This window comes from Oncorhynchus tshawytscha, linkage group LG30 (assembly GCF_018296145.1).
Source record: "Oncorhynchus tshawytscha isolate Ot180627B linkage group LG30, Otsh_v2.0, whole genome shotgun sequence".
NCBI classification, from domain to species: domain Eukaryota; kingdom Metazoa; phylum Chordata; class Actinopteri; order Salmoniformes; family Salmonidae; genus Oncorhynchus; species Oncorhynchus tshawytscha.
The window spans coordinates 29,572,393-29,589,040 of record NC_056458.1 but is presented as its reverse complement, the minus strand read 5'-3'; the positions used below and the strand labels follow the sequence as shown (position 1 = coordinate 29,589,040).

General features: G+C 40.6%; 1 protein-coding gene across 2 annotated transcripts in view; it reads left to right on the top strand.

Annotated features, from left to right (window-relative positions):
- The window catches only part of LOC112228448 (endothelial cell-selective adhesion molecule), a 58,952-nt gene extending 45,066 nt beyond the window's left edge, over positions 1-13,886 (top strand). Inside the window, exons 2-8 of one of the 2 annotated variants that reach the window (XR_002950041.2) lie at positions 845-990; positions 2,626-2,827; positions 5,816-5,971; positions 9,690-9,812; positions 11,717-11,846; positions 12,022-12,694; positions 13,831-13,886. Coding sequence is in view for 1 of the 2 variants with exons in the window: in XM_024393777.2 (XP_024249545.1) it covers positions 845-990; positions 2,626-2,827; positions 5,816-5,971; positions 9,690-9,812; positions 11,717-11,846; positions 12,022-12,520 (1,256 nt within the window). In the remaining variant the exon portion in view is untranslated. Of the gene's footprint in view, positions 1-844; positions 991-2,625; positions 2,828-5,815; positions 5,972-9,689; positions 9,813-11,716; positions 11,847-12,021; positions 13,767-13,830 lie in introns of those variants that run through there. The other variant, XM_024393777.2, reaches the window with a different exon arrangement.
- The last annotated feature ends 2,762 nt before the right edge of the window (positions 13,887-16,648 follow it).

The window sequence follows — 16,648 nt, the reverse complement described above, 5'->3', positions numbered from 1 at the left end:
ATGCGTTTCTGTGTGTGTGGGGGGATGCGTTTCTGTGTGTGTGTGGGGGGGGTGGATGTGGTGGTGGGGAAGCGGTTGTGGGGATGCAGCGGTGGGGTGTGTGTGGGGGAGGGGGATTCAGGTGTGTGTGTGGGGATGCAGCTGTGTGTGTGGGTGGGGATGCGGCTGTTTTGGGGGGGATGCGAGGGGATCCGGTTGTGTGTGTGTGTTTGGTTCCAATAGCCCTGGAAGAGAGCGTCAACAAAAAAACAAAAAAAAAAAAAATTGGGGGGGTCTTTGTAAATTGTTTCCTTGTGTCCCTACTAAGCATTGTCATGTTTTGTTTTAATAGCTGTTTTTTTTTTACAGTATGAGGAATCTCGTGAAGTAGATTTCTTGAAGGGTGACACATTTTGCGCTGACAGTCAAATGAAATGTGGCTTGTCAAAATTTTGACTTGGCAAGTGTCAGTCTTTTTGTTTTGATATGAAAGTGGACTGTAAATGTGATTGATTGCCTCTGTGTCTACCTATAATAGGTCTGAGAGAAGATGTTTTGATATGACATGTTTTAAGTGCTTGTCAACAAGCCACAACCGCTTTAGCTTTTCCTTATCAAAACTTGTATCTTGAGAAACTACAAAAATAAACATGCTTGTAGTGTGTGAAACAACAAAAACTTAGCAGGTTATAATTTCTAGCACAGCTTGGGAAAAGCACGTCTTATTGTTTTTTCCATCCTGCCAGAAACAATCGCAAAACGCAGGGGCTTTATTCAACCTATTAAGCCAGATAGTCACAACCACACTCGGACAAGTTTCTTAAGTAAGTACTCTGTTTTTCCCCTCCCCCTCTCCGTCCTCCAGGTGTGCTGGCCCAGATCCAGATGCCCCAGAGTATCATGAAGGTGATCGAAGGTCAGAAGGTGGTGCTGCAGGCCTGGTACAGCACCAGCTACAGCATCGGCAAGAACACCGTCCTCTGGAACTTTGTAGCCAATAACTCTCAACTGGTGAGTGTTTGGGCTCTGTTATGGTCTGTGTTTGGTGCCTTTAGCATCTGTGCTGATTGTCTGACAATTTAGGGCCATTCTTACATGAGACGTGTACAGTAACTTGAACTTTCGCACCAAACATTAAGGCAATGGCATATTTGTGCGTCTCAAATTGGGATGTGTGAAGATCCCTTTGATCATGCAGTGGTCATGATTAGTCGGTGACATCCTAAGGCTACAATATAATGTCCCAGAGGCCAGTAAGGTACCTGTATTAGCTCTGCATACCAGTTAAATACTTTTTATTTAACCTTTTATTGAAGTAGGCAAGTCCGATAAGAACTAATTCTTATTTACAATGACGGCCTACTCCGGCCAAACCCCTATGACGCTTGGCCAGTTGTGCGCCACCCTATGGGACTCCCAATCACGGCCGGATGTGATACAGCCTGGATTGGAACCAGGCACTATAGTGACGCCTCTTGCACTGAGATGCAGTGTCTTAGACCGCTGCTCCACTCGGGAGCCCAGAAGTACTTTATACACGAAAGTTTATTTTTTGTAAAAATGTATCAAATCTGTAATATGACTTTTGTAAGTTAATTTGAAATGATGGATGTATTTAATTTGTTAGGGTTTGTTTTAATGTTTAACTCAGACTTCAGTGATAATTATCATTTGTCTGTTGATTTATTATTATTGGTTGTGTAATTTTTGCTCAAAAGCTCCCAACTACCAGAGCGCCAAGTCTAGGACCAAAAGGCTCCTCAACAGCTTCTACCCCCAAGCCATAAGACTGCCCCTGGAAAATTGATGTCCCCCCTCTATTTTGTACACTGTTGCTACTCGCTGTTTTTATTATCTATGCATAGTCACTTCACCTATATGTACAAATGACCTCAATTAACCTGTACCCCCACACACTGACTCAGTACCGGTGCCCCCTGTATATAGCCTCGTTATTCTTATTGTGTTACTTTTTATTGTTACTTTTTATTTTAGTCTACTTGGTGAATATTTTCGAAACTCTTCTTGAACTGCACTGTTGGTTAAGGGCTTTTAAGTATTTCACTGTAAAGTCTACCCTTGTTGTATTTGGCTCATGTGACAAATTTAAGTTTTATTTGAACTACAACTGAATCTTTCTTGCTTGGCCATCTGTGGGGGAATAGTATCATGAAGGATGTTGACTGCTGTTAATCTGGCAAAACTGTGGTGGTGTGTGTGTGTGTGTGTGTGTGGGGGGGGGGGGGGTTGTGGATGCAGCTTTAACCCTTTACAAAACAAAAACAAATCAAGCTGGTGAAAGCGGGCAGTTGGCCATAAGGCTCTCATCTGGCTTGGATTTTCAAACTTGCATCCACAGACAGTACGATCTAGGGATGTGCATGGGCTTATATTTGCTGTTCGTCTTTAGCTCCAAATGATAATTCTGTCTTTGCTTGTTTGCATAATGATCTATATGATATTTTAAAGTACTTTACTCCAATGTACTCAATATTGCCTTGTCATGGCTCTATTAAGAAGATAACATTAGCTAAGAGAACCTCTTAGTAATGGTAGACTACATGGTGTAAAATAAAGAAAAAGGATATTCTAGGGACCTTTTCAACAATCTTCATGGCTCTTGTCCCCTCCATCCAACCCACACAGATAATCTCCTACACCCTAGACTCAATTAGTTTAGGCAGCCCGCAGTTTGAGGAGCGAGTGGGCTTCACAGCCACCATGCCCTCTGCCAACCTGTCTCTGTACATCAACAACACGAAGGAGTCAGACTCGGGACGCTACTTCTGCCAGGTCATCATCCCCGGGGCCCAGGGCTTGACCGGGGAACTTATCCTCGACGTCATTGGTAAGGACGAGGAGACCCCTTATGTAGTTCTTGTAGTCATGCAGTACGCCTTCTGTGTATTCTTATGAGCTGTACATGTAGAATGAGGCATGCATGTACGTAATCAGTGTCATCAAAGTATTCATACCCCTTGACTTATTCAAAATGTTACAGCCTGAATTGAAAATGAATTAAATTGACTGACTGCTTTCGCTCACCCATCTACACACAATACCCCATAATGGCAAAGTGAAAACATATTTTTAGGAAAGTTTGTTAATTTATTGAAACTGAAATACAGCAATTGAATTTCCATAAGTATTCACATACCTTTGCTATGACACTCCATATTGAGCTCGGCTGCATCCTATTTCCTTTGATCATCCTTGACGTCACTAGAACTTGATTGGAGTACATCTGTGGCCAATTCAATTGTTTGGACATGATTTAGAAAATGCATACCTTTCTACAGTATATAAGGTCCCACAGTTGACAGTGTATGTCAGAGCAGAAACTATACCGTGAAGTCCAAGGAACTGTCCACAGATCTCCAAGATTGGTACTGTATGCCTCATCACAATTCTGTCAAAGTTTGGACACCAACTCATTCAATGGTTTTTCATTATTTTTTACATTGTAGAATAGTGTGAAGACATCAAACTATGAAATAACACACATGGAATCATGTAGTAAACAAAAAAGTGTTAAACAAATCAAAATATTATATATTTGAGTTTCTTCAAAGTATCCTTGATGACCGCTTTGCACTTTTGGCATGATCTCAACCTGCTTCACCTGGAATGCTTTCCAACAGTTTTGAAGGAGTTTCCACAAATGCTGAGCACTTGTCGGCTGCTTTTCCTTTATTCCAAGGTCCAACTCAACCTAATTGAGATGGTTTGGGATGAGGTCGGGTGATTGGAGGCCAGGTCATCTGATGCAGCGCATCAATCTACTTGGTCAAATAGTCCTTACACAGCCTGGAGTGGTGTTTCAGGTCATTGTCCTGTTGAAAAACAAATGATAGTTCTGCTAAGCGCAAACCAGATAGGATGCTGTATCGCTGCAGAATGCTGTGGTATACATGCTGGTTAAGTGTGCCTTGAATTCTAAATAAAATCACAGACTGTGTCACCAGCAAAGCACCATCACACTTCCTCCATACATCACGATGGGAACCACACACTTGAGATCATCCATTCACCTACTCTACGTCTCACAAAGACACGGCGGTTGGAACCAGAAATGTAGACTCATCAGACCAAAGGACAGATTTCCACCGGTCTAATGTTCATTGCTTGTGTTTCTTGGCACAAGTACGTGTACATTTAGTAGTGGTTTCTTTGCAGCAATTCATCTATGAAGGCCTGATTTTATGCAGTCTCTGAATTGTTGATGTCTTTTACTTGAACTCTGGTGCAATCTGAGGTGCAGTTAATTGCCGATTTCTGAGACTGGTAACTCTAATGAACTTATTCTCTGCAGCAGAGGTAACTCTGGGTCTTACTGTCCTGTGGTGGTCCTCATGAGAGTCAGTTGCATCATAGTACTTGACGGTTTTTGACACTGCACTTGAAACTTTTAAAGTTCTTGAATTTTTCTGGGTTGACTGACATGTCTTAAAGGAATGATGGACAGTCATTTCTCTTTGCTTGTTTAAGCTGTTCTTGCTATAATATGGACTTGCTCTTTCACCAAATATGGCTATCTTCTGTATACCCCCTGACTGGTACTGTATATCTGGGGAAGAATATGAAACAATTTCTTGAGTGTTGAAAGTTTCCAAGGGCACAGTTGTCTCCTTAATTGGGGGGGGGGTGTTATCTGCAGCACTTCACCAATCTGGGCTTTATGGGAGAGTGGCCAGACGGAAGCCACTCCTGAGAAAATGGCATATCGCAGCACGCCTGGAGTTTGCAAAAAAGACAAGTGAAAGACACTGAGCGTAAGGCAAAGATTGTCTGAAGAGACAAAAATGTAAATATTTGGCCTGAATGCAAAGGGCTATGTCTTGAACTAGGCACAGCTCATCACCTGTCAAACACAATCCCTTCCGTGAAGCATGGCTTCATCATCAGAGGCAGGAATTGGGAGACTGGATAGAGGGAACAATGAATGGAGACAAATATAGGCAAATCCTTGATGAAAACCTGCTTCAGAGTGCAAACTACCTTAGACTGGGGTGAATATTTACATTCCAACAGGACAATGACCCCAAGCATGGAGCCAAAGCAATGCTGGAATGGCTTCAGAACAAGAATTTGAAAGTCCTTGCGTGACCCAGACATTGCCCAGTCTTGAATCCCATTGAAAATCTGTGGAAGACTTGAAGATTGCTGTTCACCGCCACACCCCATCTAATCCTTAATTTACCTCATTTGCACTCTGTGTTGTTGTATGTGTCGAATTGCTACGCTTTATCTTGGCCAGGTCGCAGTTGCAAATGAGAACTTGTTCTCAACTAGCCTACCTGGTTAAATAAAGGTAAAATAATTTACAGATTTTCTTAAGCTCTGTTAAGGAAGAATGGGAGAAAATTGCAAAATACAGATGTGCAAAGCTGATACAGACATAGCCAAGATGATTCAAAGTTGTAATTGGCGCCAAAGGTGCTTCTACAAAGTATTTACTCGGGTGTGAATACTTATCTAAAATGAGATTTCTCTCTTTAATTTTCAATACATTTGCTAAATTGCATCAATTTTGAATTCTGGCTATAACCTAACAAAATGTGGAATAAGTCGAGGGGTATGAATACTTTCTGAAAGCACTGTATATGATCAAATGCTGATAAGACACACACTTACAGATGTGCTGTACTTGCACATATACCCGCATACAGTACATGCGCACCCGCATACCTGTACATACGTTCCTGTATGCATCTTCACACAATAGTTTCACTGTTTGCCACTACCCTAAATCCTTAGCATTCTTTTATCTATCATTATTCAAATACTGTAACTTAGCATCTCATCACAAATGTTCAACCTCTCTCCTATATCTCAGTCCCTCCTGCTGTACCAGAGTGCGCTCTGTCTGGGAAGCCAGTTCTGAAAGGCAACGTCACGCTGAGCTGCAAGTCCAAGTCAGGCAAGCCCATCCCCATGTACAAGTGGCAGAAGACCAGCCCCACATCTGAAGTCTTCTTCTCTCCCATGCTCAGTGAGTAACTAACTGCAGTCTGACATCTGAAACATGGAGTTCTAACTTTATTAACCAACATCATAAGCAAAACCTTTTGTTTACCCAGAAATTGTGTATTTATTATAAATGTACTGTATTTCAGGGAGAGCTTGCTCTCTTTCTGCAGTTTGATAAGACTTAGAGTACTGTAATAGTATATCATTCAGCCAAGTTGTTGTGAGCACGTAATGTGAGTTGCTCTGGATAAGAAATGTATACAGTATATACCATAAGCAAATGTAATGATAAAGCAGAGGGTATAATTTTGCAAATGAAAAAGGGATTTTGAAAAAGTTACATTTGAATTGAGGCAATAAGGTCTCACTTTACGTTGTGTCCTAAAGTTACAGGTACTATGTATTGTACACAACCAACAGGGTATAATGGTTATGAGTGTGTTGTATCACTCTGTACTTTGTAATACACTATACAAACGTGTGTGTGGCTGCCATATACAGTTGAAGTCGGAAGTTTATATACACTTAGGTTGGAGTCATTAAGTCATTAACTTGTTTTTCAACCAATCCACAAATTTCTTGTTAACAAACTATAGTTTTTTTGCTTAGGACATCTACTTTGTTCATGACATAAGTAATTTTTCCAACAATTTTTTACAGACAGATTATTTCACTTATACCTCACTGTATCACAATTCTAGTGGGTCAGAAGTTTACATACACTAAGTTGACTGTGCCTTTAAACAGCTTGGAAAATTCCAGAAAATTATGTCTTCGCTTTAGAAGCTTCTGATAGGCTAATTGACATAATTTGAGTCAATTGGAGATGTATTGCAGGGCCTACCTTAAAACTCAGTGCCTATTTGTTTGACTTCATGAGAAAATCTAAAGAAATCAGCCCTCAGAATTTGTTTTAGACCTCCACAAGTCTGGTTCATCCTTGGGAGCAATTTCCAAACGCCTGAAACAATAGTACCCAAGTATAAACACCATGGGACCACGCAGCCGTCATAGCACTCAGGAAGGAGACGCGTTCCGTCTCCTAGAGATTAATGTACTTTGGTGAGAAAAGTGTAAATCAATCTCAGAACAACAGCAAAGGACCTTGTGTAGATGCTGGAGGAAATGGCTACAAAAGTATCTATATCCACAGTAAAAAAAGTCCTATATCGACTTAACCTGAAAGGACGCTCAGCAAGGAAGAAGCCACTGCTCCAAAACCTCCATTAAAAAGCCAGACTACGGTTTGCAACTTCACATGGGGACAAAGATCGTATTTTGGGGGGAAATGTCCTCTGGTCTGATGAAACAAAAATAAAACTGTTTGGCCATAATGACAATCATTATGTTTGGAGGAAAAAGGGGGAAGCTTGCAAGCCGAAGAACACCATCCCAACCGTGAAGTACGGGGGTGGCAGCATCCTGTTGTTGGGGTGCTTTGCTGCAGGAGGGACTTTGCACTTCACAAAATAGATGGCATCATGAGGAGGAAAATTATGTGGATATATTGAAGCAACATCAAGACATCAGTCAGGAAGTTAAAGCTTGGTCGCAAATGGGTCTTCCAAATGGACAATGACCCCAAGCATACTTCCAAAGTTGTGAAAAAATGGCTTCGGGACAACAAAGTCAAGGTATTGGAGTGGCCATCACAAAGCCCTGACCTCAGTACTGTAGACAATTTGTGGGCAGAACTGAAAAAGCGTGTGCGAGCAAGGAGGCCTACAAACCTGACTCAGTTACACCAGCTCCATCAGTAGGAATGGACCAGCACCAGCTCTGTCAGGAGGAATGGACCAAAATTCACCCAACTTATTGTGGGAAGGTTGTGGAAGGCTACCCAAAATGTTTGACCCAAGTTAAACAATTTAAAGGCAATGCTACCAAATACTAATTGAGTGTATGTAAACTTCTGACCCACTGGGAATGTGATGAAAGCAATAAAAGCTGAAATAAATCCTTCGATCTACTATTCTGACATTTCACATTCTTAAAATAAACTGGTGATCCCAAATGATAAAAGACAGGGAATTTTTACTAGGATTAAATGTCAGGAATTGTCAGGAATACTTCAACTGTATCAATGTGGATTTAAGGACACTTAATGTGAAATGGAACAGGCAATCAAAAGGATTGTGCATAAACAAATCATAGTTTCAGTAGGCATAGCTGTGTCATTGTTCTGTTTTTGTTTTGACTTGGAGATTTAGGGGCTAATCTGTTTAGGATGAGATTGAAGCACACAAGGTTGCATCCTAATGTGACTGCTCAAATCCACTTTTTTCCCAAACCCATAGTCAGTGTTCCCATACTTAGATAATGTATTTCCTGTCATTTATGGGGTGCAAGAATTGGATAAGTAATCCCACATTGTTTGGTACATTTGAATTTTCTGGTTAGTGGTGATTGAATGATGAGGAAAAAGCGCATATAATCAATGCACAGTTTCCATATAAGGACAGCCGCAGAAGTGGCAGGACTGACTATGCTGTCCTAATATGGACACTGTATGGGTGTCAGTGGAGGCTCCTCAGAGGAGTAAGGGGAGGACCATCCTCAGTGAATTTCATAAAAATAGTGAAACATTAAGTTACCCTTTTTAGATAACACTATACTACATATATTCACGTCACCAAATAATTTATTAAAACACACTGTTTTGCAATGAAGGTCTATAGTAGCATCAACATCACTCTGTAGGGTAGCACCATGGTGTAGCCAGAGGACAGCTCCTTTCTGTCCTCTGGGTACATTGACTTCAATACAAAACCTAGGAGGCTCATGATTCTCACCCCCTTCCATAGACTTACACATGAATTATGACAACTTCCGGAGGACATCCTTCAACCTATCAGAGCTCTTGCAGCATGAACTGACATGTTGTCTACCCAATTTTAAAGATCAGAGAATTAATGTAGTGCTGAAAGCATAAGCTACAGCTAGCTAGCATTGCAGTGCATAAAATGTAAGTAGTTGACTCAGAGAAGACAATTTAACAGTTTTGAACAAATTGAATTTATTAAAAAATGAAGGAGAAGCGAGAGATTTGTTTTTACACTTTCACTTAGCTAGTGAATTCAGCGAGCTAATTTTGCATACTCAAAGTCCCGGCTCCCACAGTGAGGGATGCTATGTTAGCTAGCTGGCTATGGCTATCCAACACTGGAACTCTTCCAAGTAAACGTAAGCTTTTGGTTTTATTAATATATTGCCACGAGACCCACCTGTGTAACTGCTTACTGCTGACTGTACACTGTACTGCATGATTGCATGTGGTTTACTAGAGCATTCATTTTAGTAGCTATGTTGACTGACGTCACCATATTAACAACAACAACAGGCTGTTTATCGTGGTTATAATATGAAGATTTGGCTTGGAAATGTTTTTTTCCCGGCTGGTCACAGAAAGCTGATGTGTTGTGCACTGAAGTCCATAAGCGAATTGAAAAGGTAAGAGAAGGAATAAAACGACCAAAGGGAATTATGCTGTTATGTGACTGCTATGAAAGTGAACTGTGTTTTTAATTCATAGGCTAGGTTGTAGCAACCTCATGATAGGTATAGGGAAAATGAGTGTCATGTAGAAGCCTAAACCTATCGATGTTAGGTTGAGCTGGGTGAATGGAATATGAATGACAGTCATCCAATATGCTGTAATAGAAATAAGGCCATGCTTATACAAATAATCATCCTCCCTGAATGGCACGACCACCACTGATGGGGTTATGTGTGTGTTACAGATGAGAAGACAGGCACCCTGAAGCTGAGCAACCTGAGCAGCAACATGTCGGGGAAGTACGTGTGTTTGGCCAGCAACACGGCCGGCACAAAGAGATGCTACCTCAACCTGGAGGTCATCACCTGTACGTACTTTTATAGTGCAACACTGGACACACACGACTCACTATACACTATGTGGGCCAGTCAGATTGTAGAGAAATGTGCTTCCTAAAACAGTTGGCACCTGGTACGTGAAACGGCTTTGAAAACCAGAGCATGCAGATATCCAGAGCAAGTCATTAAGAACGCATTTTAATTGGGACTGATTCACTGCCCTCACTTAAATGGAGTTTTCCTTCATTTAATGTGCACTTAAAAAAACAAATGATAGTCACACTAAGTGCAAACCAGATGGGATGGCGTATCGCTGCAGAACACTGTGGTAGCCATGCTGGGTAAGTGTGCCTTGAATTCTAAATAAATCAGTGTCACCAGCAAAGCATCATCACACCACCACCTCCATGTTTCACAGTGGGAACCACACATGCGGAGATCCGGTCACCTACTCTGCGTCTCACAAAGACACGGCGGTTGGAAAGAAAATCTCAAATTTGGACTCATCAGACCAAAGGACAGATTTTCACTGGTCTAATGTCCATTTCTTGTGTTTTGTGGCCAAAGCAAGTCTCTTCTTCTTATTGGTGTCCTTTTAGTAGTGGTTTCTTTGCAGCAATTCGACCATGAAGGTCTGATTCACGCAGTCTCTTTTGAACAGTTGATGATGTGTCTGTTACTTGAACTCTGTGAAGCATTTATTTGGGCTGAAATTTCTGAGGCTGGCAGCTCTCTAATGAACTTATCCTCTGCAGCAGAAGGAATTCTGGGTCTTCCTTTCCTGTAGCGGTCCTGAGAGCCACTTTCATCATAGTGCTTCATGTTTTTTGACACTGCACTTGAAACTTTTAAAGATGTTGAAATTTTACGGATTGACTGACCTTCATGTCTTAAAGTAATGATGGTCTGTCTTTTCTCTTTGCTTATTTGAGCTGTTCTTGCCATAATATGGACTTGCTATTTTACCAAATAGGGCTATTTTACCAAATAGGGCTATTTTACCAAATAGCATAGGGCTATATTCTGTATACCACCCCTACCTTGTCACAACTGATTGGCTCAAATGCATTAAGAAGGAAAGAAATTCCACAAATGAACTTTTAACAAGGCACACCTGTTAATTGAAATGTTTTCCTGGTGACTACCTCATGAAGCTGATTGAGATAATGACAAGTGTGTGCAAAGCTGTCAAGGCCGGGTGGTGTACTTGGCAGAATCTAAAATATGGAATACATTTTGATTTAAGACTTTTTGGTTACTACATGATTCCATATGTGTTATTACATAGTTTTGATGTCTTCAGTATTATTAGAAAATAGTACAAATAAACCCTTGAATGAGTACGTGTGTCAACTTTTGACTGGTACTATATCCACACACACACACACACGGTGTGTCTATCTGTCAATTCCTACACGTGGTAGCTATCTATTTCTGTTATCTATTACCACCTAACATTTCTTTCCTTAGTTTGCTGGGAGACTACAGTATAAAATTACAGACTACAGACAAAAAATGCAATTAAGCTTCTTTAAAGGAAACCTCAATTTGGTGGAAAAGGGACATTGGTTGGTGCTACTCTGTTAATTAAATTGACATTTAATTTAGAGGATTAATTGTCTTTTCTGTCTGTACGTTTTTATCTTTACATTGCCACAAAGACAGATCTCTACCTAGTCATTGAAGAAGACTGAACAGTCACAGGCTGCTGTACATGTACTGTTGGGTTAAGAGAGCTGGGTATTGAGTGAATGTAAGAACAAAACTAATGTACAAATAACATGATGCTGCCATAGTTTTATTATCTTTTGGACCACAAAGGCTAAATTACTACAGCATCTAAACAGTGTATTTATTTAATTTCCCCTGGAGAGAAGTACTATACCACAGATCTGTAGTGCAAGTGTGTTTTTAATGTTGTGTGTTTCCCCAGCGACCAATGCAGGGATGATTGCTGGGGCCACGGTGGGCTCGGTGCTGGGCTTAATCTTCATCATCCTCTTCCTCGTTGGTCTCCTGAGGAGAAGGAGAGACTCTGAGGAGGACCTGGCCAATGACATCAAGTTAGACTTACCTTCACTTGTGTGTGTGTGTGGTGATCGATGTGCACATATTAGTATACTATACAAAGAACATACCGTATGTATACTGTTATATACCTGTGACATGAAGGTGTGCGTATGCCAAATGGATGTCAGCCAGTCTCTCACCCCTTCTCTTCCTCCTCTCCACCCCCAGGGAGGACGCTCAGGCGCCCAAGCGCGTCTCGTGGGCCAAGAGCGGCGGCTCTGGCTCGGACGTGGTCTCCAAAAATGGCACACTCTCCTCCATCACTACCGCCAACAGGCCCCACCAGAGGGAGCCCTCTTCCCAGCTATATCCCCACCGCCCTCCCTCTGACACCACCTCCATCATCACTGCCACAGGCAGCGTCTCTGGCTACCGCCTTGGGCTGCGCGATGGAGCCTCCACACCCACCCATGGCCACGCCCTGCCGGGCTACAGCTACAACACTGATACAACCCTGACCCGCGGGCAACTGTCTAATTCTGCAGCACCCAGTGCCAACGTTAGTCCCAGAACCCAGCACCCACAGAGCTATACCCAGTCCCGGACAGCACGTCCAGCCCCGCGCCCGGCACCTCTGCCCACTGTCGTGACCGCGTCCAACATTTCCCGCATGGGAGGGGTTCCCATCATGGTGCCAGCTCAGAACCAGGCCGGCTCGCTGGTGTAGTGCCAGTCTGTCATGGTGCAGTGTCCCTTTACCCTTCAACTGTACTTACTCACATAGATTTTCAAAATGAAAAGATTCAAATGCCACAAAGATATAGCTAACTCGAGGATTAAAGCTTGAATTGGCCATCGAAGATGGAGTGTTTGACCTGCTCAAAATGCAGTGAGATCATTGGTAAGACCTTAAGAGATGGACTGTGTTGCTACACAGGGCTAATTTATTTAATGAAGTGTACAGAATTACATTTTATTTAAATGTTTTTTATTCTCCATATGTATACAAAATATGTACAGATCTGGATTTCATACATTTGGGAAGTATTTAGTATTTTTTCTATTGCACATTCAATCAGTGTATTTTTTTTACAAAGGTTTCCAATGCAACTATTTAAGTCATCGGTCTTTCTCTGATAAGATTATATTCACTCTATCACGTCCTATCAAGGCCATTGTATGATGTCACTTTCAAAACGGGGACTTGACAAGATGTCATGGCACACTGGTGCTAGATCCCCTGATTTTACTTCTTTGTGCATTCCTGCAGATGGATATGACAATTTAGATTATGAAGAACCAAATTAGTTAGAATAAAATGAATAATATGCTGTTCTTCAATCTATTTTAACTTCTCAAATGAGTGTAAAACAAATATGGCGGACTACTGCTGAATACCTGCGTAGCATCATGCAGTTAAGAGAAGAAACTGACTGGGCATACTAGATTGAACATTTGCTACTAGATTTTCTAAATGCAAAGTACACTTTTTGCCTTTTCATGTTCCTTGTTTCAAACTTCACGACAATTCTCTTTAGACACAGCTCTTAAAACGTATGTCTTTTACCACATAGGAATAGCTTTTCATATTATGTAAAATACAATTTGACCCATTTTGTCAATTACATGGAATTTAGCGACTAAGATTATGGTTACACCATTGAGCTGTAATGATTTTGGGTCACTCTCTGCAAGGAAATTGTAAATAAGGTTTGCTTTCAATTGTATTTGAGGCTGTTCATTAACACTTGTGACTGACTGGATACAAAAGCAGAGTTTCTACTTGTCAACATCCCAAGCCGACAAGTTAATTGATGGATATAGACCCAAATGTCATCATATCAAATGAGTAAGATGAGGCACTTGTTTGAAATGGAGGAGGTGTGATGGTGTGGGGGTGCTTTGCTGGTGACACCGTCTGTGATTTTATTTAGAATTCAAGGCACACTTAACCAGCATGGCTACCGTAGCATTCTGCAGCGGTACACCATCCCATCTGGTTTGCGCTTAGTCCCACTATCATTTGTTTTTCAACAGGACAATGACCCAAAACACACCTCCAGGCGGTGTAAGGGCTATTTGACAAAGGAGAGTGATGGAGTGCTGCATCAGATGACCTGGCCTCCACAATCACCTGACCTCCACCTAATTGAGATGGTTTAGATGAGTTAGACCACAGAGTGAAGGAAATGCAGCCAACAAGTGCTCAGCATATGTGGGAACTCCTTCAAGACTGTTGGAAAAGCATTCCTCATGAAGCTGGTTGAGAAAATGCCAAGAGTGTGCAAAGGGTGGCTACTTTGAAGAATCGAAAATACAAGATGTTTAACACTTTTTTGGGGGTTAAAGGATTCCATATGTTATTTCATAGTGTTGATATCTTCACTATTATTCTACAATGTAGAAAATAGTAGGTGTCCAAACTTTTGACTGATACTGTATATTTCCGGATGTTGTGTATCCCTGGGGTAAGTTAAGCTGCGGGACAGGGTACATTAATCTGCATACAAAGTTGTGTACTTAATGAAATATTACCACAACCTTTTTAAAACCATGTCTATCTTTATTACCCAAACTAAATTCAACACAATCACAATAGCGTTGTTTTATTTTAATCTTTTATCACTGACTTAACACCTAACAAACTTTGTACTGTCACCTCATATCCCAGTGATAATGCCTTGCTTTGCGCCTCGGAAGGAGACACTTAAACTTTCCATTGGATCAACTTACCCCAATGCAAACATTTTGACTAAATTAGCCCACACTGCTTCAAGGATGCACTTTCATGCTAAGTTTAGGATCTCATATTGAAGATTATAGAGACTACAGCTGATTTATAGAACAATATAAAAATTACATACTATGGTTTCGATACAAGAATTATGACCCCTCTAACACAATAAATTGGACCTAACTTATCATTTTTTCCATGTGGTTTCTTCAGACTCCATGAAATAATGACCTCTTAAATATTTGGTCATGGTATATGTTGTGTATGATCAACGTTGGCTCAACATACCGTACCCCTTTTCCTGAACATTCAACCCTCCCTTATTGTTCAACGATGATTAGGTTCAGCTTTGTAGATATTATTGACTGCTACCAACCTGACCTTGCAATTCGATTTAATAAAGGGATTTGGCTATGTCACTGATCAACCTACCCTCGAGTCAATCTGGTGTTATTTGATACCATTTACTTTTGCAAGACTCTACTGTCCAGTTTTTACTCTCTTGATTGATGTATTCAGACATGTTTATGTGTAGCAAGGTAATGTTGTTCCCCTAGGACCTAGGTTATGAACAAGACTTGTTAGCGATCCAAGAAACTAAATATTGCACTTAAGACTACCATTTTAAATATGAAAAGTTGGAGGTTTGTGTCACTTTAAATTGGTGGACTGGTTCATGTTAATGGCTGGATTGAATTTAATGCAGTTTCAATGAAGCATGTCAGTTTTGCTTCTAACCCTACCCTCAACATCAACCTCTGTCACTTGAGAGTATAGTCAGTAAACTGGAGCGGAGAGACACTGTCTTGTGTCTGTTTTTATGAGCACAGAAGGTCAGGCTTGGGGAGAAAAAGACACATGCATAAAAGGATTGAGTGTGTGTGTGTGTGTGTGTGTGTGTGTGTGTGTGTGTGTGTGCTGTAACATTGAGTATGGAGACTTGCTCAGACTCAAAATAAGTGTATGTAGTATTAATCATCAACAGCAAATTATTTTGTATTAAAGGGAAAATATGAATACTGGCCTTTTTTATTTTGTGATATTGTAATGTATATGCATTGTAACACAGGAATAGAATTCAAAACGAGAAATGAATTATATAAACGTTGAATGTTACAGAATATTTTTTAAATACTAGCTTTGTTTGAACTGATAATGGAACAGACACTGATGGCCAAGATGGTGCATATATGCTCAACCATAGACCACTATGTGCATGAGTTTCTTATACTTATGTATATGGAAAATAATTGTATCAATAGATTGTGTGTAATAAAACATTTGTATAATTGATATATTATACCTCCTGGAGAAGCATTGCAATTGTATGATCCAATAAAAACATCTCAAACAGGAAGAGTTAACAATATATTGTATGCAGATCCCACTTGTGTGAAGGCTTACAAAATTATGGCCGGAATCTTGACATTGATGCATGATTTTATTAATCGAAAGTGAGTCACTATGTCACCACCCTGTGGCCTAAATAACTTTGCAGTTTGTGTTCATTGCAGAGGTTTTGAGTCCAGAACTAATCAGTGTCTGGGGAAACCTTCATTGCATTGTGTTGCCTTGATTCAGTCAGCAGAGAGGGGAGGGACAAAAAAAGCACTTCTGGCACACAGTTTTAGGGTAGCATGTTTATTTGAACTTGTGATTAGCAATGTAGTATTCTCCTACATGGCTCAAAGGAATTCATAAAATGATCCCATCTCATCATTGACAAACTCCATGATATAACTCCATGTGGCAGAATGGGGTGACACACTATTCATTAAATAAAAGTATAAAATGAACAAAACAGTATCATGATGACCTATATCAAATATAAGATCACAGTAAAAATAAATTATCAAAAGTGAAAAGGGCACTGGATATTCAAACATCATTGGCTGAAATAACAAAAACATTCAAATATACAGCACCTGTAATAAGCTACAGTGCTACCATGGCAGAAAAGCTAAATGGCTTTTTTATTCAAATTAGTAAAGTTTGTCAAATAATGAGAACTGTTCAGTCCAACTTTCCTTCATGTAAGTGAAACCCATCACTCCTCAATAATCTTTTTTTAATTTTTTTAACATTTTTAAACTTTACCCCTTTTTCTCCCCAATTTCGTGG